General features: G+C 37.6%; 1 protein-coding gene across 1 annotated transcript in view; it reads left to right on the top strand.

Moving 5' to 3' along the window:
* FARSB (phenylalanyl-tRNA synthetase, beta subunit) overlaps positions 1–27002 on the top strand; it is an 88395-nt gene that overhangs the window by 35934 nt on the left and 25459 nt on the right. The window contains exons 15-16 of the mRNA XM_011996028.1: positions 3826–3943; positions 17117–17272. Coding sequence (XP_011851418.1) covers positions 3826–3943; positions 17117–17272 — 274 coding nt within the window. The remainder of the gene's footprint in view (positions 1–3825; positions 3944–17116; positions 17273–27002) is intronic.

Genomic DNA, 27002 nt, shown 5'->3' with positions numbered 1-27002 from the left:
TTTGCCCATAGTGTTCTTTTTAATAAGAGGTATTCAAATTCATTTGCATAGAATGATTTTTCAGTAAATATTAATGGATTTTTGTTTATTCCAAATGCACCTTTTTCTCCCAGTTTTACTTAGATTACTTTTTCAAAAAACTTTATTTTTATTTGTTTTTTTGAGACAGAGCTTCACTGTCTTGCCCAAGCTGAAGTGCTGTGGCCTGGTCTTGGCTCACTGCAACCTACGCCTCCTGGGTTCAAGCGATTCTTGTGCCCCAGCCTCCCGAGTAGCTGGGATTATAGGCGTGTGCTACCATACCTTGCTAATTTTTGTACTTTAATAGAGATGGGGTTTTACCATGTTGGCCAGGCTGGTCTCAAACTCCCAGCCTCAAGCGATCTACCCCCCATGGCCTCCCAGAGTGCTGGGATGACATATGTGAGTCACCTCGCTTGGCCTTTTTTTCAACTTTTATTTTAGATTCAGTTAGTATATGTGTAAGTCTGTTACAAAGGTATATTACATGATGTTGAGGTTTGGAGTGTGATTGAACCCGTCACCCAGTAGTGAGCATAGTACCCAACAGGTAGTTTTTCAGCTCTTGCCCCCCACCTCCCTCTTTGCCTTATATTCCCCTACTGAAGCTTGATAGATTTCTTAAGATGTGGTAACTGTTATGTTCTTCAGGATTTACATCCTGCCTTATCTATTTTATATAAGTGGAAGGAAAATAATCAGAAATGCATTAAATGTCACTATAAATAGCTGTGGCTTAGCACACTTAGGAATCAATCTTTCTGCGTAAAGTACCTTAAAGATGAAAGAGAGTGCCTGTCTTTTGACCTAACAGATTCTATATTTTACCTTGTTTTACCAATAGGTGAGTCCTACTACTACTAATTTGGCTAAGAGGTTTATATTTATTTATGGTTAGGTTAAATGTAAAATTCTTCATGGGCCTATAACTCAGTTTCTTGTCTAAATCCATTCTTTCTCCTGCATAATTCTTAACTTTGGGCTCTTTTCTGATAGTAAATATGTTAGAGAATGGACAAGATAAAAATGCAACTTGGCTAAAATATGTAAAATTTTATTATAGTGACAATAAACAAACTTACAGAATATTGCCACACCCCTTCCAAATTAACAATAATATTCCTTAATCACCTCACATATCCAGTCATTGTTTCAGTTTTCCCAATTGTCAATTTTTTTTTTTTTTTTGAGATAGAGTCTCACTCTGTTGCCAGGCTGGAGTGCAGTGGCGCAATCTTGACTTACTGCAGCCTCCGCCTCCTGGGTTCAAGCGATTCTCCTGCCTCAGCTTCCCAAGTAGCTGGGACTACAGGTGCGGGCCACCACCCCCAGCTAATTTTTGTATTTTTAGTAGAGACAGGGTTTCACCATGTTGGACAGGATGGTCTCGATCTCCTGACCTCGTGATCTGCCCATCTCAGCTTCCTATCAATTTTCTTTTTTAACAGTTTGAGTTGGTATTCAAATGTAGTTCATACACTGACATTGATTTATATGCTCTTCATGTCTCTGTTAATCTACAAGTTGTGCCTCTCATCCTTCCATCTTTCTTTTTCTTTCAGTTTGTTTATTGAAGAAACTGAGTCATTTGTCCTACAGAATTATTACATTTAGGATTTTGCTGAATATGTTCCAATGGCTCCCTAAGTTTCCAGTAAATTGGTAGTTGGATATAGAAGCTTGATCAGATTCAGGTGTAATTTTTTGTATATCTGTAGGTTTTTAAATATGCAAATAAGGCATATCTATAAAATACACTGATAAAATTAAGAAAAGTTTTCTGTAACGGTTGTTTGTTTATTGTATTTCAATAAGTTAAATTTCCTTTTAACTTTTAACATTGTAGTTTCGTTTCTGTGAATGGTTTGGGCACTTGCCCTCCAATGGGGAAAATGAACAATATTTAAGAAGCACCACGTTGAAGGCGAATAGCAGCTTTTTGGTATAGTGAGTGTGATGGGAAAGACGTTCTCTTTTTCCTTCAAAACAGTCTAGCAATTCCATTTAGGGTCTTATGGTTACTTGTGCAGGATCTAAGAAGGTCTATGTTTTAGCTTGGGTGTTAAGGGCAAACCTCTGTAGGAGAGAACATTTGAGCAGACCCTTGAAGGAAGGAAGGAAGCCACATGTGAACCTAAAGGAAGAATGTATGAGCAGAGTAAGCGTGGAGGCCTCAGGATGGAAATCTACTTGCTGACCAGTGTGGCCTCCAGTATGGCTGGAGTGCAGTAAGCCTGTGGGAGCAGCAGGACTTGAGGGTAGAGAGGGAGGCAGGGCACATCACACGGCCCCAGGTAGGCCATGGATTTTATTCAAAATTTAATGGAAACTTCTTGGAGATTTTTGACCAGGGGAGTTGCATGATCTGATTTCCGTCTTAAAGGACTGCTCTGTATGGAGAATAGGCCACACGGTGGCAGGAGTGGAAGCACAGAAGAACGTTATGCAGTTGTCTAGGGAAAAGATAATAGTGCTTGGTGTATGACTGCAGAGCCCAGACTCTCACAGTAATGTTATACCACTGCTTATAAAACCCTTCTGGTAACATGTGTTGGAAGCTAATATATTCCGTATAGCTCACAGGGAGAAATTTATTTTGCATACAAAGCAGGAAAGTTTTGCTTTTTTCAAATGTACGAGGGTATGCATTTCTTAGGAACAGTAGGAATGAAATGACTGTACATACTTTCACATTTGCTTTAGTTAATGAAAAGTTTAGAACTGTAGTTACAGCCTACCCATAGCAGCTGTATATATTTTTTAGCACCTATGTATTTGTGTTCTGTTTTCCTCATTGTGGTGGTGTTTTAATTGCATTTACATTTTTCCTGGTCCTAATTTTGAGTAATTCATATTTAATCTATTTATGGTTATATTTATTTATTTGTTTAGAGACAGGGTCTCTGTTGCCTAGGCTGGAGTGCAGTGGTATGATTATAGCTTATTGTAACCTTGAACTCCTGGGCTCAGGCAATTCTCCACCTCAGCCTCCCGAGTAGCTGAAACTGAAGGCATGTATCCATACCCAGCTAATTGTTAAATTTGTGGAGGTGGTGTTTTGCTATGTTGCCCATGCTGATCTCAAACTGCTAGCCTCAAGTGTTCCTCCTACCTTGGCCTCCCAAAGCTTTGGGATTACAGGCATGAGCCACGGTGCCTGACCTATATTTAATCTACTTAAACATTTGTATTTCTTGTAGTCTATTTCAATTACTTTGTGAAATGAGGCAGGATATGAAAACTTGCATACATGCATTTGAAATCTTGAAAGCAAACTTTAGTTTTTGAGATGATAATCAATTAGCTGGGTGCAGTGGTATGTACCTGTAGTTCCAGCTACTTGGGAGGCTGAGGTAGGAGGTATTTGCCTCCTGCTATAGCGGTTTGAGGCATTTGAGGCTGCAGTGAGCTATGATTGTGCCCACTGCACTCCACCCTGTGCGAAAGAGTGAGACTGTGTCTCTAAAAAAAAGGAAATATGAAATAATGAATGATAATGAATAAAATAATCATGCCTTAGATATGAGCAAACATATTTAGGTTATATTTGTTTCTCATTTTTTAATCACATTTATGATTTTTTATTTTGTAAATTTGGAAGCCAGAATGTTTTCAGTTCTTTTCAGTTCAATTGCAGTGTCCTGGAGTTGAAAATTGAAAGTGACTTCGATATTTTAGGGCAATGCATTTTCCAGAAGTGTCTTCCTATGAAGCCATAGTCTTTCTGCCATAGTCTTTGTCTTTCACCAAGTTTGTTTGTTTGGGTCGTATTTGGTCAGTGCAATTTCATGTCTTCTCCTGTAGGTGGCACGCACTACCCTTCTTCCTGGCCTCCTGAAGACCATAGCGGCAAATCGTAAGATGCCCCTTCCTCTGAAACTGTTTGAAATCTCCGACATTGTAATAAAAGATTCTAATACAGGTAAGAATAAGTCACCTTTGATTTGATTTGTGTATTTAAAGCATTTTTTTCATTATGAAAACCTTAACTGTACATAAAAGCAGAAAAAGTAGTATAATTAGCCCCTATGTACCCAGCCCCCATCTTCAACAGTTGCCAACACATGGACAGGCTTCTTTCATCTATACCACTATCAACTTCCCATATTATTTTAATATGAATCATAGACATTGTATCATTTCATCAGCAAACACTTTAGTAGTGTTTTGTTTTTTTTTTTTGGAGACAGTTTCACTCTGTCACCCAGGCTGGAGTGCAATGGCCTGATATTGGCTCACTGCAACCTCTGCCTCCTGGGTTCAAGTGATTCTTGTGCCTCAGCCTCCTGAGTAGCTGGGATTAAAGGTGTGTGCCACCACACCTAGCTAATTTTTGTGTTTTTAGTAGAGCTGGTGTTTCACCATGTTAGCCAGGCTGGTCTCAAACTTCTGACCTCAGGTGATCTGTCCGCCTTGGCCTCCCAAAGTGCTGGGATTACAGGCGTGAGCCACCGGCACCCAACTACTTTAGTATGTATTTCTAAAAGATAAGCACTACCACTTTAGTTTTGTTTGTTTTATAAATTTAATTTTTATGATTAATTTATTTGAATCAGAATTTAAGGTCCAGCTATTTGGTTGCTATCTCTCTCATTTCTTTTAATGGAAAGCATTTTTCAGCAAAGAATTTAATAATTAAGAAGATTTCTATTAAAACCTCAACCTGACAAGCACTGTGGAACATTTTCTTTTTTTTTTTTTGAGACGGAGTCTCGCTCTGTCGCCCAGGCTGGAGTGCAGTGGCCAGATCTCAGCTCACTACAAGCTCCGCCTCCCGGGTTTACGCCATTCTCCTGCCTCAGCCTCCCGAGTAGCTGGGACTACAGGCGCCCGCCACCTCGCCCGGCTGGTTTTTTGTACTTTTTAGTAGAGACGGGGTTTCAGCGGGTTAGCCAGGATGGTCTCGATCTCCTGACCTTGTGATTCGCCCGTCTCGGCCTCCCAAAGTGCTGGGATTACAGGCTTGAGCCACCGCGCCCGGCCAACATTTTCTTATATGACATGATTCGTGTGCATATTGTCTTAACATACTTGGTATCATGTCATTCTACTTTAGCAGTGACTGTCCACTGTTACCGTTGTACCAATGACTGCGAATGTGTTTGACCAGTTTTTGTTCCTTTTGAGTAAGCCCTGGACTTGTTAGTACAGTGGATTGCTTGGTCCACACTTGGAATGTGGTGGTTGTTTAATGAGTATATATTTAGTAAGCACCTCCACTTGATTGCCAAGGAATTCAGTCTCTGATACAAATCTGACTGTTCGAAGCTGTATGTGCATTGGTCCCTTGGTGAGCAGTACCTGAAGTGACTCAATTGCTGTGTTTCCTTGGTTTCCGGATTTAACAGATCAATTCCTAGCAATGTTTATGCAGCGATGCTTACTCTAGACTCTACAGAATTCAGAGTGTGTTCTTTTGAATCAGTTGACAAAAGCAGAGACCTTATTCTCAATTTCTCCTGAAGAGGATAAACCTATTATTCTTAACTTTACAAAGTGGTCACAACTATTGACTGTAAATCGACCTATCTTAGGAATTATAGAGGTATGACCAGAGCTAGTACTGTCCATGGCAAACTTTCCAGCCAAGGCTGGATTCCATCTGTTCCCCAATATTGTCCCATTTAATGGATTGGAAAATTAAGACAGAAAGTGGTAATTTGCCCAGGGCTGGATAAAATATTGAACTTGGAGCTGGAGCCATAGTATAGGTCTCCGTCACACATCCTTAGAGAATGAAAGTTCATGTTTAATATCACTATGTAGAATTTTCTTTAGGTGGTAAATTTACTATAATAAAAATCAGAAAACATTTTTAGTGCCAGCTACAAATAGTTTTGAGTGTTCTTGTACCTTAAATCCTCCATTGGTAGAGATAACTGAGAATTTGATATAATTCCATTGTCAAATTTTTCTATTAGCCTTGAGTTGTTTCCATTCATCTTATTTATTTGCATTTTACATTGTTTTGATCGTTGATGATCTGTTCGTGTTTAGAAATATATGGTTACATTTATAAATCAGGATTAGGTTAATTACATGTGTTTCCTTGAAAGTGTTGTAATACTGTTTCAGCAGTAGGCCTCTTCCCTGATCGGTAGGGCTCCCTGAGGGCTGAGCACGGTTCTGTGGGGCTGGGCATGCTCACAACCAGGCGGAGGGTGCGAGTGAGGAAACTGGGGTTGTTGCAGGGATGGGGCACTTGACAGTATTTTAGTCCTGGGTAGTGGTGCCTTTGCTGTTTTTGTTTTAATTTGTGTTTGTTGGAAAGGCCCAGGTATACACTGTACCCTGCTTCTCTTTCTGGCCCCAAGGCCTATGCTTAGGATGACTTCCTATAGAGAGAGCTGTTCTTAGGTGCTAGTGCTATAGGCCATCTTCTAACAGATCACCTAGGTGGCCAGGCGTGTTGGCTCATGCCTATAATCCCGGTGCTTTGGGAGGCCAAGGTGGGAGGATCTTTTGAGCCCAGAAGGTTGAGGCTACAGTAAGCTATGTTTACACCAACTGTACTCCAGCCTGGGCAACAGAGTAAGACACTGTCTCCCCCGCCTTGCCCCCCGCTCAAAAAAAAAAGAAAGAAAGAAAGAAGAAATGACTTAGAAAATCATCCCAGAAACTCAATTCATATAGCTTTTAGATTTGCGTTTCTGTGATACTTTGTTTCGTTGGGAAGGATAGTTCCTATTTCTATAGGAAACCTCTTTTATATCTGTCTTTTGTTATAATTACTCTGCTCTATTTTCTCCATTGATTCATTTCTGATATTATTTTTGCCTGTTGTCTTGTACCATTCTGCTTTTTTTTTTTTTTTTTTGAGACGGAGTCTCGCTCTGTCGCCCAGGCTGGAGTGCAGTGGCCGGATCTCAGCTCACTGCAAGCTCCGCCTCCCGGGTTCACGCCATTCTTCTGCCTCAGCCTCCCGAGTAGCTGGGACTACAGGCGCCTGCCACCTCGCCCGGCTAGTTTTTTTGTATTTTGTAGTAGAGACGGGGTTTCACCGTGTTAGCCAGGATGGTCTCGATCTCCTGACCTTGTGATCCGCCCGTCTCGGCCTCCCAAAGTGCTGGGATTACAGGCTTGAGCCACCGCGCCCGGCCGCTTTATTCTTTTTTTTAAAAAGTTTTCCATCATCAATGGTATTTGAGAAATGAAAGGAGGTAAATGTGCTTGGTAAGTCTACCATCTTGAAAACATAGGTTTGCTTTAGTTTATTTGGAGTATGTTTTCTGTTTAGGTAGGCCTGGATTTTATTTCATAACAAAATGAGCTTTTCTGATGGAGTATTCTACATATGTACATGTGGATTCCCTACTTGTCATCTGGTGTACATAGAGGACAACAGGGGAGGCAGCAAAGCACCGCGGTTCCATAGAGAGACTCTGCAGCCAGAGTGCTTGGCTTTGAGTCATGGTTCTGCCTTTACCAGCTGCTTAACTTTGGACAATGTGTTTATTCTCTCTGTGGCTCAGCTTCCTCATCTGTACAGTGGGAATAATGATAGCACTTATTTCATTGATATGTTATAAGGATTAAATGAAATTACAGTTTGAAAAGTTCTAGCCACGTAATAAGAACTGTTGGTGTTTGCTCTTGTTGTTAAGATGTTTACAATTCCTAAGCTCAGATAACGTAGCATCCTGGTTTATGGGAATTTTTTACTGGAATGACTTGAAAGCCTTAGCTGTCCATTAAAGGGCTAATGTCACCTTGCTGAGGCACTCAGGGCCAATTCTTATCCTCACTTTTGACTTAATTGGTTCTGTTATGCCTTTTTTTTTTTTTTTTTTTTTTAGAATAAGAAAACTGAAACAGACGAACGTGGGAATTTATTTATGGAAACAGGAACATTGTTTTTTGAGTAATTGGTCACCTACTTTTTTTGAGTGAATTAACGTGTTTTTACTGTTTCTCAAACCAGTAACCATTTTTCTCTATTGGATTCACATTAGCAATTTCCTTCTAAAAAATGAAACTTTTTTGAAGACAAAAGTCTAAACCATAGTTTTCCAGTTAATGTGAAAATTCCTCAAATTTTCATTGGTGGGAGCAGTACCCAAACTACTGGTTCAAAAGAGTGGTGATAGAGTGGCAAGAATGAGCAAGGCAGTCTCATTCAGCACAGCACATTGGTAGAAAAGATTTGTAAGTTATTTTTCGTTGCTAGAGACTGCTTTAGAATATCAGAGAAAGAGTTACCAGTCTTAAGGGAGACAAACCTGTGAGCAGATCCTTACAGATAATGCCCAGAGAGAATGTACCAGTTGCCCTTTGGTAGCTCGGAAGGGAGCAACAATTGCCATTAATTTGTTTTCTAATACTAAGGAAAAACCCAACATTCCCAGCCTTGTATCAGTTTGGGGTGGGCAAGCATGTCTTCCAAAACAAAAATAGAATCCATATTGGATTTCGATATGCCTCCCACACATTTTGTGTGACCAGTATTCCTGTAAGAGTAGATGAAAGACTGCTAGCCCAATTTTCGTGCTTGACCTTGTTGGACAGTTTCTTATTCTAATGTAGACTTTTTTGACTGACCATCCGTGTTGTGTGAGGCCGTCAGGCTGCCAGTTTAGAGACTGTGTCAGGCATACTTTTCGAGCATTAAGACTTCCACTCTAAATCAGACACATTCAGGTTCTTTGAGGCTGAGCCAACCACTGCATTTATTGAGACTCTAGATATGAAGTTGCTGCAACATTTTAAAAAATTAGTCATGACTCAAGGGACTCAGCCGATTTATGCCTTTTGTTGGGCAGAATGGTGTATGGCTTTGGAATGAGAAGTTGAATGCAGACTCTGCTGTGGGATGAATGTTTTTCAGTTGATAACAAGGAAGTCAGCAGATGCAGCACTGAAGCTGCCATATCAGGCTGCTGTGTGAGCTATTGATTGGTGATTGGTTTCAGTCCTTAACATTTTTATTTTTTCTGTTAAATGTCAGGAACAACTGAACTATAAACAAAATAGTTTAAAAAAAAAAAAAAAAAAAAAAAAAGACTTCTCGGGAGCAAAGGACCTAATTGTGAATTTCTAATCTTTACACCCAGAAAACCAACTGTATTTTGCAAAATCCAATATTTAGGCTTTTTCTCAAACACAGATTGACTTCTGCATTGTAGTTTATTGCTTTATGGTCACTGAAGCTGCCAGTATATATACATAGAATCTCCCTGAAATGGCAAGAGAAAACATATCACTGGTTTGAGTGAGTTTAAGTGTAAAAGGAACAAGAGCCAAAGAAAGATTGGTTTGGCTTTCTTACGTAAGAGGGTGATTTAGATTTAGCAGGATACAATCGTCCAATTGTCAATTTGACATATATCTGTGGAGAACCCTGAAAATCAAATTGCCATGCATTTTGGTTATAACTACTACATTTACAAAATGTTGGATTTTAATAAATATAGTAGATGGAATAGGATAGGTTAAAGCCTCTTGACCACCCATAGGGGCCAGTTAGTGTCACTTTCTTAATGAAGTATGCTAAACCTTCACTTTTTGCTCAGAGCATTCTTAACTTTCTCTGAAGCATTGCTATAGTCCTGGTGCAAGCTACATTTCCGATACCCCTCAAATCACTGACAAAATAGCTTTTAAAATTTCACATTGTCCCTGAAACTTTTCTAAATGAGAGAATCATCTACTACTTCTTACCCTGCTTAGTTTGGATGTAGAAATCCAGAATTTTTTTTAAACTTTAGTCACAATATATGTTTAAGAGTCTTGTTCTTTTCTCCTCCCTTGACCACCATGGCCATCACAGAACAAACCTAATTCACTGTTTTTTTATGATTTGGTTTGTTCTTTCAATTTGCTGTTGGTTTGTGCCATATATGTATGTTGGTGTTTGTGTATCTGTCTTATAAGTTACGAAAATATAGCGGTCAGATTTTTAAAGGTTTTTGTGTAAATCTGTGCTTAAAAATAACTCAATAAAAGCATTTTCATTGTGGGCTTGTGAAATACTTCAGTTCTGAGAAATTATCCAGTAATTCTGGAGCCCTCAAATAATGGAGGATTATCTAGCATCCACATGTGGAATGTGGGTTTCCGAAGAGAGCTTATGTCATCAGTCTGGATTAATTTAATTTCACGATTTCATATTTTTCGCATGTAGAGTTTCCAATTAATAATTCAAAAAATATGGATGTAAGGAGCATTGACATTAACAATTTTTGAAGTAACATCATTTGCATACGTGATGGCATTTTAACTGTGTAAATACATCATTTTTAATATAGAAAGTTATTTTAAGAGATTTGGTTCCACATAGTTGAGATCTGCTGACATGAGTATAATGTGCCCTGTCATGCATTGAATATTGTATTTTTTTTTAGTAGGTAAAAAATCCATTCCAGGTTTACATTAACTAAATAAAAGCCAACCCACAAGGACGTAACTTTTTCCTTCATGCGTTGAGAAGGTCATAGATTTTTCCTCACATTTGTTTCTTGGCTTTTCAGCACTATTTTAAAAAGGAAAGTCTGTATTTTGGTGCCATAATATAGGAGAGCATTTTAAGGAAAATTGTTCTTAAGCTTTATTATGTTTTTTTAAAAATTGAAAATATATTTGTGATGTTTTTAAGACCTTTCATGAATGTGTATTTTTAATTTAAGAGCAATTCTAATCTTTTCTTTTTTTTTTAATATTCAAATTCTCCTTAATCCTACTCTTAGAATTAGTTGCCGACCCTTTTCTGTGCTTATGCCAGCATATGTTATGCTTTTATTTACAGCCATAGATAATGGCTGTAAAAATGGATAAATACTTTTTAGCGTTTATACAAATGGGATATACTTTACCTGTCTTGTTCTGCACCTCATTTCTCCTTTGAGCACATTCTATTGACTTCATTTCTTTTTAATGGCTGGATAATCTTCCATCATATCAATGTACTATAATTTATTTACTTAGATTGTTATGAATATTTAGATTTTTACCAAACTTTTGCTAAACTACGTTGCAAGAAATGTCCTTGTACCTTTATACAAATAGGAATTTTTAGAACTAGAATTGATCATTCCATAGGTGTAAACATCTAAATGTTTGATAATTTGTTAAATTCTCTTCATAAAAGGATTTTTTTACAAACTTAGCATCCTACCAAGAGTGTATAAAGGTGCCTGTTTACCCACATTCAATATGACTTTTGGAGGCATTATGTCTTCATAAGATTCTTGTTGCATTAATGAATCATTTAGGCCTGCGTTGAAATTCTTCAGGCGATGTATAAAATTTGCAATATAAATTATAGTCTTGTGGGTTCCAATGTGAAATAAATTTGTTGGATGGAATAGACTTAAAAATCAAGTTGCTTTGTTTTATTTTCTTAACTTGGCCAGACTATGAACCTCAAGCTCCATATCAGCCTCTGATTATTCTAGAAGCTGTTTTGGTCTCCCAGTAGGCTTTCTGCTGGTATCTTTCTTTGGGCTTTTAGGTGAATGTAAGAATAGGAGTGGCAAGTTTCTGTGGAAGACTCTGCTCTTTTCCAGTCTGTGCCATCTATAACATAACCGAACACCTTAGTTTTTAATCATTGGTACTTTGGTGGAAGAGGATCTATACCGAACAGGAGCCTATTTGAGTTATATGTAATAGTCATTTACTAGGGGACATCATGTACCATTCCTTTTTCTTTTCTGTTAAAAAATCATTTGGCGTGTTCTTTCATCTTATAGAATTGTAGCTAGCCGCCCCTCCTTTGCGCAGCTTAGATCAGCCCTCTCCAGGCAGTACTTTGAAGTCTGTGAAATACATAGATAATTTAGGCTGACATACTTGCCAGGCCCATTGAAAAAGCAGAATTGTTTGATGGCATGACACAAGCGGTCTGTTAACTGAGTTATAAAGAACTGAGGCATTTCCAACAAACCCTAGCCTTGGCATGACTTTTAAATAGTTCTTATTTTGTGGTGTGCAGTCAGTGGACTTTCTGTGATGTAGTATAGTCTCTTAGTGCAACATACTAGGAAATGGGAATGTTACTATACCCAGCAATTTCAAGGAGGAATGGGTGGAAATGAGTTTGTGGTTATTTTCTCCTTTGATTCAGTTCAGCTACAGTAGAGGGAGTATCTTAGCAAGATATGAGGAAGTAAGTCCAGAGAGAGCAATAACCCTTAGGAAATGTAAAAAGCCAGCCAATCCATGTGGAGTTGGGAGGGGGCACCTAAATAATGTGGTTAATCTAATTATTACGGTGGGCTTAATACAAAGCCCTAGAAGTCAGGCCTTTCTTAAAAATATTGCAAAATTAAATCTAAAAATATACAGTTCGTTATTGTATGTGTGTGCTATAAACATCCTGAAACCGTTCTTGAATGAAATAGAGTATAATTTTTTTAAGTTCTCTTTTGTTTTTTTTTTTTTGTTTTGAGGCAGGGGTCTCACTCTGTCACCCAGGCATGATCATAGCTCACTGCAGTCTTGAACTCCTGTGCTCAAGGGATCCTTCACTTCAGCCTCCCAAGGAGCTGGGACTACAGGCACATGACACCACCACTGTGCCTGGCTAATCTTTAAATTTTTTTTTTTTTTTTTTTTTTAGAGATGGAGTCTTACTTTGTTGCCCAGGCTGGTCTGAAACTCCTGGGCTCAAGTGATCCTTCTGCCTCGGCCTTCTAAAGTGCTGGGATTACAGACCTGAGCCACTGTGCCTGGCCTAAATTCTATAATTTTTTAATTGTGATTTTATTATTCTCATCACAAGTTTACTTAATTTGTTTTTTAAAATTCTAAATTTTTAATCCAGATGTTGCTGCTCATATCAGAAATATAACAGTTTTACATAATTTGGAGATAAGGAAAAAATTACTTGGAATTTGGCAAAGATTATCAAAATAAAACTTCCAGTTTATGTTGCTAAGCTGTCTCTTAATAGTGGTGTTACTGTTGGGCTATTCTCTCACAGTAACTCCAAAATGGAGTTACAAAGTTGTTTCAATACGTGCCTGTGTGTTAAAGTGAAAGCATGTGACATCCACACCAATAAATGGGTACCACATGGCAAAAATACCCAGAAGCAAGTCAGTAGTATGAAAGGGATAATTTAGTTCTGTTTCAGTTCATTTTTTCCCTTCAGAGAGAGAGAGAGAGAGAGAGAGAAAGAAAGAAAGGGAGAGACAGAGAGAGAGAAAGTTTATATTCCTACAGTGGAATCAGGCTTTTTATTTCAGTTTATGCATGTGGTTGGTTTAGTGAGGTTTTGTGCCTGTCTGATTTTAACGTTGACTTACAGCTTTTGGATACCAAATTTCTTTATCTTTAAAAATGGAAATGATGGAGGTGACAGTGGTATGCTACTCGCTTACCTCAGCTGGCATAGATATGGCCCGCTGTCTGCTCCTGGCCTGTCCTAGCTCCTGTTTAATAGCTATTTGTGTGTGCTTATCTTCTTTTCTAGGCTTTAGGGATCTACTCAGAAAATAATTACTGAGGTCTGGCGTGGTGGCCCATGTCCATAATCTTAGCACTTTGGGAGGCTGAGGCAGGCAAATTGCCTGAGCCCAGGAGTTCGAGACCAGCCTGGGCAATATGGTAAAACCCTGTCTCTACTACTACTACTACTACTAATAATAAAAAAAATCAGTGGGCATGGTGATATGTGCTTGTACTCCCAGCTGCTTAGGAGGCTGAGTTGGGAGGATCGCCTGAGCCTGGGAAGTCAAGGCTGCAATGAGCCAAGATCATGCTGCTGCACTCCAGCCTGGGCTACTGGAGTGAGAGCCTGTCTCAAAAACACAAAGCATTACTGAGGGTTTAGGTTGTAGATGCCTTGTACTGGCTTTGACCTTCATCATCAGAGAATATCTAGAATAGAGCGCCTTGAATATAGTGAGTACTAAGAAATGTTAAATGGCAAGGGCAGTTATTTCTTTGTATCTGTTCAGTCTGAAGTTCAACTCAGAATATACTTTCCATAAGTAACAATACTGTTCATGGCTAGAAACTTCACTGACCCTTAAAAATTATTTATTTCCGTTGCTTAAATGGAAGTCTTAAGTATTTTAAAAACTTTTGAAAATTAAAACATCTGTTTATCGTATAAAAGAAATTTCAGCAATGCATATCCATGACCATATTAAGTGGATATATAGCCATTTATAAGTTTGCCATTATATTGTTTTCATTTAAATCTTTTTGGGTAAACCCTATAGTGTAAAGAGCATGGGTTTTAGAGTCAGTCAATTCTGGTCAAATCCTGGTTTTGTAACTTATTAGCAATATAATTAATTGTATTAGCTCCAGCCAATTAGTTTGACTTTGGGCAAGTTACTTAATCGTTATGAGCTTTGTTTCTCCATCTGTTTTATAGGAATAATTAATATTTATCTTGCATGGTTATCTTGAGAATTAAATAAGGTTATAGATAAATTGACAGATAGGTAATACCTAGCATGTGCCAGATAATCGATACCACAGATTAATAGTTAATGTTAGTTTTCCTTTTACTCCATTTATTACTCTTATATTATTTTTGTACTCTTATATTATTTTAATATTAGAGTACAGTGTCTTAAACTGTTCGTGTTTTAATTGGATATCTAGAAGATAAAAGGCATTCTGTATTTTATGTCAACCCATGCTAGTAGCTTTTACCTATGGGAGTAAATCCGTGGAAGTAGTTTTGCTCAATATCTGCTAACATGAAGCAGCTTTCTATTTTCAGTTTTTTCCCTCAGATATTAGTTTGTTCTTTCTCTTTTTAATATGAAAAGCAGAATGAGGCCAGCATTCATTTATGTTAGAGCAGTGGTCTCCAGAATTTATTGAAGGGCCACAGTGTTACAAAGTTAAATGATGACTGCTGACTTTCAGTCTTCCTCTCTATACTAGGTACTTCTTTTTAAAAATGAGTTTTATTACAGGTTTAGATGATTATAACTATCACTACAAGGTCAAAAAGTTCCATCACCCTAAAAACCCCTTATTTTAGTCACATTGTTTTCCCCATACCTAACCCCAGACAACTACTATCTGTTCTCTGTTCCCATAGTTTGGCCTTTTCCAGAATGTCATATAAATGGACTCGCACTGTCTGTAGCCTTTTGAGAGCCTTGTTTCTTTCCGCATAATGCCTTTGAGAGTCATCCAAGTTGTCATCTATCTACAGTTTTTTCCTTTTTATTGCTGAGTAGTAGTGTACAGATGTACCAATTTGTTTATCCATCAGTGTTCATTTGGACTGTTGGAATTCTTTTTTTAAATATTGACTTTAGCTGGGCACAGTGGCTCACACCTATAATTCCAGCACTTTGGGAGGCTAAGGCGGGAGGATCACTTGAGCCCAGAGTTTGAGACCAGCCTGGGCAACAGAGTGAGACTTTGTCTCTGCGAAAAATTTAAAAATTAGCTGAGTGTGGTGGCACGTGCCTATGGTCCCAGCTCCCCTGGAGGCTAAGGTGGGAGGATTGCTTGAGCCCAGGAAGTTGAGGCTGCGGTGCACTTCCATATTATTTGTGATTGCACCAGGATGAGCAACAGAACGAGACCCTATCTCAAAAAATAAAGTGAAACAAAATGAAATATTGAGTTTGTAAGTTTGTCTTAATTTTCAAAGTAGAGTTATATATACTAATCATGGAAAAATTGGGAAATAAATAAAAGTTGGAAAAAATTACCCTTACCCAAACATAACCTCTGTTAACATTTAGGTATATTTCTTTTCAGCCTTTTTCTCTGTTCATGGGGTTTTTTGGCTTGTGGCTATATTTATGTAGTTGTGATTCTGTTTTTCATCTTTTTAAAATTATTATTATTTTTGTAGAGATGGGGTATTGCTGTGTTGCCCAGGTTGGTCTCAAACTCTTGCCCTGGCCTTCCAAAGTGCTGGGATTACAGGCATGAGCTGTTTTGCCTGGCCCTATTCTTCATATACTTTTAAAAATTATTATTATTGTTGTGGTAAAAAAACCTGTGAGAGCTACCCTCTTAGTAAACTTTTAGAGGCGCACAGTTGCAGTAGTGTTAACTATATGCACATTGTGCATATAGTGGGTCTCTAGAACTTTTCATCTTGTATGGCTAAACTTTTATACTCATTCAATGTCAATTCCCCATTCCCTTTCCCTCCAACCCCTGGCAGCTACCGTTCTACTTTCTGTTTCTCCGAGTTTCATGACTTAGATACTTCGTATTAGTGGAATCATGCAGTATTTGTCCTACTGTGAGTGGCTTATTTAATTTAGCATAATGTCCTCAAGATTCACCCATGTTGTGGCATAGCTTCATAAACTTTAGCATTCTGCTTTCTTTTAATGCTTCGTGAAGAATGTATTCAATGTAAGTTTTAAGAGATTACGAAGCACACACTAGTGTAACCATCAGCTGCATTAAGAATGGCATGTTGCCAGTATCCTAAGCTTCTTATATGACCCCTTCCTATCACAGATTCTTCTTTTTAACCTAGGGTAATTGTTAGCCTAACTTTGGTCATAGTCATTCCCTTACTTGCTTCCTAGTTTTCCAACCTATGTTTGTTCTTTAAACAATGTAATTTAGTTTTGCCTCTTTTTGAACCTTGTGGTCTCTTTTAAATTTTCATTTACTATTTGCTGTTGCTGTGTTATGATAAACCATCGTAAAGATGCTTTCTAATAGCCACTGAGTATCCTGATGAGTGATCGACTGTACTTTATGTAGCCATCCCTAATTTAGGTTGTTTATAATTTTACTATTGGAAATAATATACTAAATGTCTTTCTACCTAAAGCCTTTTTGTATGTAGGACTATTTCCTTTGAGTAGTATTAATATTATGATTAAGAGAGTATGAAGCTTTAGGGCTCTGATATATTGCTAAATTGTTTGCAAAGAATTTTACCAATTTATACCTCAGTGAAGTCTTATTTTCCCTGGTCAGCATTGAGGGTTTTCACTCTTTCCCCCAAATAAAACACCTTAGGGAATTTGATAAGCTGAAAAAAGACTATTTTATCTTATTTTGCATTTCTGAGGTTAAATCCTTCTCTGAAGGTGTAATATTTGGTTTTCTTTTTTGTCGACTTTTTCTCAGTTTGTATTGGGGTAAATCAGTTTCTGAAGCAATGGTTAATACAGCCTTGTGACCAGTTCCTTTATCTTCCTAGATGTAGGCGCAAAAAACTACCGGCATCTCTGTGCTGTTTATTACAACAAGAATCCTGGGTTTGAGATCATTCATGGGCTGCTGGACAGAATTATGCAGTTGCTCGATGTGCCTCCTGGTGAAGACAAGGGGGGATATGTGATCAAAGCATCGGAAGGTAAGACAGATGAGCCAAATCCAGAGTTAGTGACAGTGTCAGGAGGAGGCTACACCTTGTTTTTGATGAAGTTGGTAATTTTGATTTGGGATTTTAGAAAGAAAGGGAGATAGAGTTTTATTTCAATCAGAAAATATCCCCTTTCCCTCCAGCATTTTAAGAAAACACTTTTCAGAACTCTCATAAGCGCTGCACAGTATACTTTTGTTCCAACTGAGCTATGGAAACCCTAGTTACTGGTACCTTTAAGCCATCAGCACCATGGTGAACCCAGAAGTTTAAACTGGAAGCTGGTAAGGCCTAAAGTGATGGTTTGCACTCAAAAGCTGCCTGTCTGGTGGCTTTAAGGCAAAAGAAAAAAAAAAAAAAAAAAGACCCTTCAGAAGTTATTCTGAAAGACTTCACACATGTTAATCAAGTTATAAAGTTGGTGGAGCAAGGGTGGGAATCCTGTTTAAAATCCCAAGCACTGTACAATCTTTGTTGGGGAGTTTAAGTTAGGCTAACTAAGTGGTATATATGTGCTCCTAATATTCTATTCATAGTTTCTCATTATCCAAGGAATTCTGAAATTTTTGCTTTTCATATTTCTGCAGCTTCAATCTAAATTAATTTTGTTACATGAAAGGTCCAGAAACAACTTGAGAGAAATATTTTACCACTTAATCCTACTGTGCTTTATAACTCTATTTGGCATCTTAAATTTCTAACAGAGCATTTATTTTTAAAGTATTATTTAACAGTTATTTGTAGTGAGATTTGGTGGGGTAATATTTTTGGTTTTTTCTTATATTTATTTTATTAGTCCTCAGGGATTGTTTTTGTTGGTGGGTATTTAATTTTTGTTTTGTTTTCATTTTGAGACTCCTTTGAAAATAACCCTGAAATCTACGGGGTTTTTTAGGCTGAAGAAGTGTGTGGTTTTTTGTTTTTTTTTTTTTTTTAATAAATGAGAGATTAAATAAGCAGGAAGTTATTTTTTACCCACTTTCCATGAGAAATAATAAAATGCAGACATGTGTTATGCTTCTGGAGTTCTGGATGTTAGAACTGGATCTTGGAGTTCATCCAGCCCACGAGCCCGGTTTTATGAGTGAGGGAACTGGGGTTAGGCAAGTTAAGGAAGCTGGAGCCGGGTCATGCATGTTGACCCCACGGCTTCTGCCTCCCAGTATCCTTGCCAGTGTTGTCTGCCTTCGTAGTGCCTGTATGTACTTATTTACCGGTTTACCATCCTAGAATTTTGCTTTAAGACCAGGTCATCCAGGTTTATGGCAACCTGTAAGCTGATGTGAAACATTTCTTTTCCTTCCATGCACAGTCTTCTCAGACATCTTATTTCTTAAACAGTTTAGCTAGATAAAAATTTGATGCAGATTGCGTCCTGAATGTGAGGTCCAATTTCTTTCATACTTGAAAGGTTGCAAAGAGCTGAAGTGGTAAATGGAAGCATAGCTTGTTGTGAATGTGATGCTTTGTGTAACCTTTAGATGGATAATATTTCTATAAACTGGTATCTTAATATTGTGATTTCTCCTGCTTCAGTCGGTTCCTTAGATATTTATTTATCAGAAGAGTGTGAGTTCCCAGTTATAAGGCAGACTTCAAGAAAGACAGCGCTAAGTAGGACACAGGTGCCGCTGTCAGACAACCTGCCAGGGAAAAGAACGCCACATACCGACCCGCAAACCGAGATGTTAAAGATGTTAACATGATTGTCTTGACATTTCTGAAGAGGAAGAAAGTGCAGCTTCTTCAGGGCATCCAGGAAAACAAATGAGATAGGCCTTTGGAAGAATAGGTGGAGACAGCAAGGCAAACTCATGATGGGAAACATAGGCTGTGTGTTTGGAAACACAGCAGACAGTGTAGTGTGGTTTGGCTATAGGGTGAAGAAGGAGCTTGAAACTATATTTGGCGTCTTGAATGCTAGGGAAAGACTGCAGCTAGTTAGCATTTTAAAGCAGGTAAGTGATACTAGATCTGTACTTTAGAGGGATTAATTTAGCAGCAATATGTAGGTTGAGTGGGATGGAGAGCAGAGGTGAAGAGAATGGTGGGAAGGGATTTTAGCACGTTGTAGAGGAGTGAGAATGAGGACTTGGCCTGAATGGTGCTCATAGCTATACCAAGGAAAAGACTGATTTATGAAACCTTAGGAATATAGAAGCCACAGTATTCATCATTTGGAAAATTTTGTGATATGTGCCACTTGGAACCTTTTGTGATACGGCTAATTTGTGTTCTTCTTTTTAAAAGTCAGGTTTTTCTAATTCTAAACTTACGATATTATAATTTGAATTCCATATAATTTAGCACCCATACAGAATATAATACTTAGTATCTAGTTTCCTAACATGTAGATGTCTGCTGTTTTTGTTTAGAATTTTTTTTTTTAAATTAGGAAATACACATTCATAAACTGTCACTACTTCTGATGTGGTTGTAGATCTTTATGTTCAATTTTGTTAGGCCAGGTTGTTATTTTGGTTTCTGATTTAGCATGAATATTTACAGACTCAGTCTTGTGGTTCCTTTTGAATCTACATTGGCTTTCATAGTAGAACACTGTAATCTTCTGAAGTTTTTCCATGTTTGAAATGTCCAAGATTATGAACGTGAAAAGCTTTATACACATGGGCAGCCTGAATCAGTATATATTTCAGTATATCTAAGGGGCTTTCTTTGGGAAAGGGAGATTTACTTTCACCCCCTATCACCATCATTGGCCACATTAGTCTCTTGGAGTCCTGGGCATGCACCTAGCTCTGGGTGCTTTTTTCTCAGGGTGCTTTCTGCAAGAACCATCAAGCCAGAGAGAATTGGTATCATTACAAATAATGGTTCCTCATTTCTCATAGGGATTTCTATTTTGATTATCTAATGGCAAATATGATTATCCTTTTTTGTTTATGGTTGAAGAAACCAAGGTCTAAAGAAGTGGCTTGTCAAAATAAGTCAGTAACAAAGTTGGTATTAGTTTTTCATCTAATATATATGTGTGTGTGTGTGTGTATATATTTTATATATATGTATATATATGTATATATATTTTAAATATATAAATATAATTTAAATATATATTTTATATATGTATATTTAAATATATATTATATATTATATATATTTATATATAAATATAATTTAAATATATATTTTATATATACACACACATATATATTAGATGAAAAACTAATACCAACTTTGTTACTGACTTATTTTGACAAGCCACTTCTTTAGACCTTGGTTTCTTCAACCATAAACAAAAAAGGATAATCATATATATATTTTATATATACACACACACACACGCATACATACATACCACAACTAAGGAACAAAATTGTTTTTCAGACTCCTAAGCAAATCAGTAAACACAGGAATTTTGTTACTGGGGCATGTTTAGCTGCATCATTTCCTCCAATTTATTGTTATTTTACATACAGCTTTTTCAACTAAGAAAATGTCTTCAGAGTATTAAAAAGTAGAGTAGAAGCAGATTAAGAACTACCGTTTCCTGCCATTCTTGATTACTGAGTTGTCTTATATTACTCTGGCATATGGTTTACTTTTTAATAATTAAAAATCCCTAGTGGCATTGCAGTTATAATTGAGCTAAGTCTGTTCTCCAGAGATTCCTGCATATGTCAGTTACATAGGCACTTATACCTATTTCTTCCTGTCCTTCTAATGTATGCTACTAAGCTTTCTTTTGTGCTGCTTTGTTTGGTGGTAGGGATGAATGGAACAGAACTTGATTCACCTTTGAGAAACTTGGCCCTGTGCATTGTAAGAAATCTGGAAATTCGTCTGATTGATCTTTGCATTGATCTAAGGAGTTTTGTTGACATTGGAGTGTAACCTTGCTTGTTATGCAGGGGCAGTCTTCTGCAGCATGTGGAGTATCTGCAGGAGCACCCAGAAAGCCCGTAGTTGTAGCCAGAGTGAAAAGCCATGGTCCCCTGGTCTTACATATTTCTTATTTCCTGAGCATCCTTGCAGTTAACACCATAAAGTGAGATAGAATGTCAGGTTGATGACAGAATAAGGTCAATGTTGAGTGGGAAAAAAAGAAGAACCTTTAACTTTTTAGCAGACTGCAGAGCATTTTAAGAGTTTCAAAAGGGTTCAACTCCAAATGTTTCAGTGGCTTTGGGTCAGATTATTGTGGCACATATATATGCTTTTTCTTTTTTTCAGGCTTCTTCCCCTTCGTTTTTTGTGGTTTGTTGCAAACTTAATTATGTATGTTAAGATGCATTTATCCTTTTCAAAAACCACTTCTGGGCAAGGAAAATTCTCAACATTTTTGTGTTTAGAAGAGTTATGTGGTTGCTGGGCAAATCAGTGGCAAAAATTATTTCTTGTAGAATGTATGGGCTTTGTGTGTGATTGGCTGCATTGTCTTGAGCTTGTGTTTTTTTTTCCCCCTTTAGCTTGTTACCTATTTCAGTTTTGATTATTTACAGTTCTACAGAAAATTTGAATTTAACTTGTGACAAGATCCCTGTTGGAGAGACAGAAGGTTTAGAACATTAGTTTTGACAATTCTAGTTTTCATGCTGCTCAGAATACATTTTGTGAAATGAAAAATAACCTTGTAAGTAATATGCACATTTAATCCTGTACCATATGTATACACAGTGGGTAGTACCTTCTGCTACAGTAATACCTAACGATCGTTGGCTTGACCTGGAGTTCATGACCTTTTTCCCCTTTCAGGACACCTGTGAAAGATTTCAGATGCTAAAAAATATGGGTGAAATTGTGATGTTTCCCTGGTCGTCACACTGGTTTTTAGTGTAACATGAGCTTGGAAATATATGAGAAAAATATCTATTGAATAACTTGTTGAAGTGAAAGTGTTCAGTTTGTGGTTTGATTTATACAAAATGTTCTGGACGCTTTGTATATAAAGGGAGATCTTTCTAGCATGCCCACATTTAGTTACCATCAAAAAAGAAATTGTGAAGACAACAGGTTGAAAAAAATTGGAAGTTTTTAAGCTTCTGACCTTTGGTTAGTCTATATGGAAACTGTTTTTATTTCTCTGGATGTCTGCTTTTTTGTGTTTGAGGCAAGCTTACAAATACTACCATTTCCCTTAGCTTCTTTGAAGGAATTAAAAGATAAGGCAGTATTAAATAAATAAGCAGTGATTCCCACACAGTTGGAATAGTGGTATAACACAGGCACTGTTTTTATAAAAGCTTCAGCAATCATCACATGAGTCACTTAGCCCTGTCTTGTTTTTACTGCTCTTGCTTCACTCTCTTGTATGCACAAGGCAAAGTTCTCTCCACTCATGTTCATGTAACTCTTTTTGAGGGCTAGGTGTTTTGATGCTTTCCTGATACTTTAGTACTTGTAGCAAATTGGAATAAAGTCCCAAGATGAATGGCTTGGTCAGCTTGGTATACCGTCTGGTAGATATTGTAGTAACAGTGTTTCTTAACCTTTTTAAAATTAATCTCTCCCCTAAGGGCCTTTTTTAGATATTTTCTTTTTCCTTAATTGCTCCTTCATGAAATTTTAATATCACAGGTGCACTATATATATACTGTATATATGTATTATTATGTAATGTATGTATAGCTGTGCTGTATACATAAAAACAAGCGTAAAGCTTACTTTTAAAAATTTCAATATAGGGTTATCAATAACTAATCAAAATTTTTAAGTTAAATTTAAAAATGATTAACATTTCACTTTATATCTGCTGGGTAACTTTTAATGTTATTTATTTACTTACATAAACTGTAATGTATCAAATTATATTTGCCAATGAGCAATTTATACACATGTATGGTCATAGTAATAAAAAATTATAAAAATCATTCAAAACTTATTCTAGCAAAAGTAAAACAGTTGCTGTTTTTTGAGACAGGGTCTTGCTTTGTTGCCCAGGCTAGAGTGTAGTGGCACGATCACAGCTCACTGTGATCCTCCTGCTTCAGCTTCCCAAGTAGCTGGGACTACAGGGCATGCCACCACGCTCAGCTAATTTTTTTTTTTTGTAGAGGCGGGGTTTTGCCGTGTCACCTAGGCTGGTCTCGAGCTCCCAGGATCAAACAATACACATGCCTTGGCCTCCCAAAGTGTTGAGATTGTAGGTGGGAGCCACCATGCCCAGCTAAAATAATTTTTAGTGAATTTAACTTTTAACTTTTCCTTAATATAAGAAAATGACTTTTATCTAGTTGATAGTCAGATATTGTTAGCATTTTTTTTCTTTTGAGTACTTTTTGTTGTTGTCGTTGAGACAGGGTCTCACTCTGTCACCCAGACTGGAGTGCAGTGGCGCCATCACCACTTGACCTCCCAGGCTCAAGTGATCCTCTCACCTCAGCCATCAGTGTAGCCAGGACTACAGGCACATGCCACCATGCCTGGTTAATTTGTTTGTTTGTTTGTTTCTTTTCTTTAGAGACAGTTTCTCTATGTTGCTTAGGCTGGTCTTGAACTCTTGGCCTCAAGTGATCTTCCTGCCTTGGCCTCCCAAAGTGTTGGGGTTATAGGCATGAGCCACCACGCCCACTCTTTTGGGTACTTACCCTAACTAATGATGTGTTAAATAACCTTTTGAATTAAATAGGAAAATGCAAACTATTTTTGTTTAAGTCTCAGAGCCTAAGCTACACACAAAAGCTCTAAAGATCAGCCACAAGGCAGTCAAATGGCATCCCATTCAATATGACTTGGAGATCTGGCAATGGACAGATTCTTCCAATCACAGCCATCTGTTGCCATAGTTTTATAGCAGTGTTCTTGCACACATTTACTGTGTCTTCCGTATCAATGTTGCTTGTGTGATACCCAAGAAAACCCAATGAGAGGAATTAAATACTGAGGAGTAAGATTTTTGTCAAGTAGGGCTCAACTTTGGAGCAACACAAACCATTTTAATATGGAAGATTTTTTTCATACCCCCCACCCCGCCCCGCCCCAGCCTTTTCCTTTAAGAACCAGTTTTCACCCCTGTGGAAAATGCATGCTATGACATAATGAATACTTTGGGATTACAGTAGTCTCCTCTTACCTGCAGGGTATACATTCCAAGACCCCCGATTGATGCTTGAAGCTGCAAGTAGTATTGAACACTGTATGTATGATGTGTTTTTAGTCTGATAACCAAGACAGCTACTAAGTGACTAACGGGCAGGTAGTGTATACAGTGTGGACACGCCGGACGACAGGAAGATTAATGTCCTGGGGAGGTCAGAGAGGGACAGCTCTACTCAGTTTTTCATCACACTAATCAGAACAGTGCACAAGTGAAAACTTAGGAATGGTTTATTTCCAGAATTTCCCACTTAATATTTTCAGACCTCAGTTAGCCATGGAAGGTGAAGCTGCATATAAATGGAGATTACTGCATTTACATCCGGCTGTATATACTGGGCAAAAAAAGAGGAAGATATTTTTATTTACCTCATGGTCCTCTCTTCTGCATCCGTACTAGATTTTGGCCTCCGCTTTTCTATAGAAAACGATGTTGTGGCCCAAATACAAAGAATTATAAAAGAAGTTCATTTTTAGCTTGCGATCTTTCAAGGGCCTGGGTCCTGAAAGTTCAAAGGATTTTTAGGATGATTCTGATTACTCCATGTTTATCTTATACATATGAAACAGTTTTACTTTCCTCAGGTATCAGCAGTTTTATACATTGGCCAAAATGGGGCAGCACTTGTTTTTGGCACATCTGTGTGCTGCAGCATATTGGTTAAGAGTCACTGTCCTGGGAATTCCTAGAGCATGATGTATTCTGATAAGCTATCAACCTTCTAAGTGGCCAGTCCAACTTTACTCCAGAAGGATTAAGAGAATGGATGGATGGGTGGCTGGAAAGAAGGAAAACACATTGAATAAATCCCTAGGTAGAGATGGTAAATGTGGAGTGGTCTCCTGAGCACATGACCACAAAAAATAAAGGCCTTTTCCCCTGGAGCACTTACTGTGGCTTTGACAAGAGAGAGAAATAGAACTTCCATCTTGTTTAAACCATTGCCATTTGGGAGTGTCTTTCTTAAAGTTGAAACTAATCCTCACTTACAAATTATATTTTAATTGCTACTTGATGGAACCCCTTGGCAGTGTTAAGATGCCATCCAGCTCTAAACTGAATCAAGTTTCAAGCTAACTTCTAAGTTATTTTAAAATTAGTTCTTAGTGAAATTGTTCATTCTCATTCATTCCTTGCCCCCACTATAACCCTTTACTTTTGAACACATTTAGATGGCTCACTCTTGTATCTACATGTAAAGTGTTTTCCTGGACACACTTTATCTTATTGCCTTTCAGGCTATTATTGGTAACCACTGGCATTTATTTCCAGTTTGCATTTGCATTTTTACAGCTAATGAAGGCATTGGCCACTCCCAGGAAATATGTTTTAGAAGACTGGCTTTTAAAATGTCTTCTTGGCTCCCACTGATAAACCACTTAAAAAAAATTGTATGTATGCTTCCAAGTAAGATTTGAACAGAGGGTTACCTGTCTTAAAAAAAGTTGGAAGCCTACCCTTATAGAAAATGAGGAAGTTTATGAATGCTATAACAAAGATGATTAGGCATTTTTATTCTTCTCTTTCTACCTTACTTTCACTTGCTTTTTTTTTGTGTGCTGTGATTATGAGTACTAAGATTGTAGCAATACCAACTAATCATATCCCATAGAGGTGGCACATTGTGAGTGTGAAAAGTGATTGATATCTGTCTAGCTATTGATAAATCAACTAAATTTCAGGCTTTGGGTGTTCTGTAGTTCCGATTGCACAGGAACACTAGGTACTTGAAGGTTTTTGACATTTCTGGATACTGGAAAATTAAGAGTAATTATTTTTCATTAACACTGACTTAAAAAGGAATGTCTGCCAGAACACTGATGGTTCAGCTCATATTTCTTTCTTTTTCTTTTTTCTTTCTTTCTCTCTCTCTCCCCCCCTTCCTTCCTTCCTTCCTTCCTTTCCTTTCCTTTCCTTTCCTTTCTTTCTTTCTTTTTTTTTTTTTAAAGAAGCAGGGTCTCACTCTGTTACCAAGGCTAGAGCACCTGGCTTGATGATTATAGCTCGCTGTAGCCTCAAACTCCTGGGCAAAAGTGATCCTCTCACCTCAGCCTCCCCAGGTAGCCAGGACTATAGGCACACACTACCACACTCAGCTAATTCTTTTATTTTTTAAGTAGATATGTCTAATATCCAAGCAAATGAGTTTATTGAGTTTATCTGTGTTCCAAAAGTCCCGTCTCCATTGATGTATTCACATTTAGTTATTTCCTTTTCTATCAAGGTGTAGGACTAGGGCAATACTTTTTTTAAAAACTTTTTTATTATAAAAATTTTAAAACATACATGAAAATAAAGAGACTAGCATAATGAGTCCCGATGTCCCCATTGTCTGCTTTCAACAATGATCAGTGCAGTCAATTTTGTTTCATTGGTACCCTCACCCACTTTCCACACTACTAAATTGCTTTGAAGCAAATCTAAGACATTACATCATTCCCAGTTGTAAATACAGCAAGATGCATCTCTATAATACAAGAACTCCTTTTTTATTTTATTTTATTTTATTTTTTATTTATTTTTATTTTTATTTTTTTATTATTATACTTTAAGTTCTAGGGTACATGTGCATAATGTGCAGGTTTGTTACATATGTATACTTGTGCCATGTTGGTGTGCTGCACCCATCAACTCGTCAGCACCCATCAACTTGTCATTTACATCAGG

This window comes from Mandrillus leucophaeus, unplaced genomic scaffold, assembly GCF_000951045.1.
Source record: "Mandrillus leucophaeus isolate KB7577 unplaced genomic scaffold, Mleu.le_1.0 Scaffold1135, whole genome shotgun sequence".
NCBI lineage: Eukaryota > Metazoa > Chordata > Mammalia > Primates > Cercopithecidae > Mandrillus > Mandrillus leucophaeus.
Note: the sequence above shows the minus strand (reverse complement) of the source record. Positions and strands in the feature narration are given on the sequence as shown.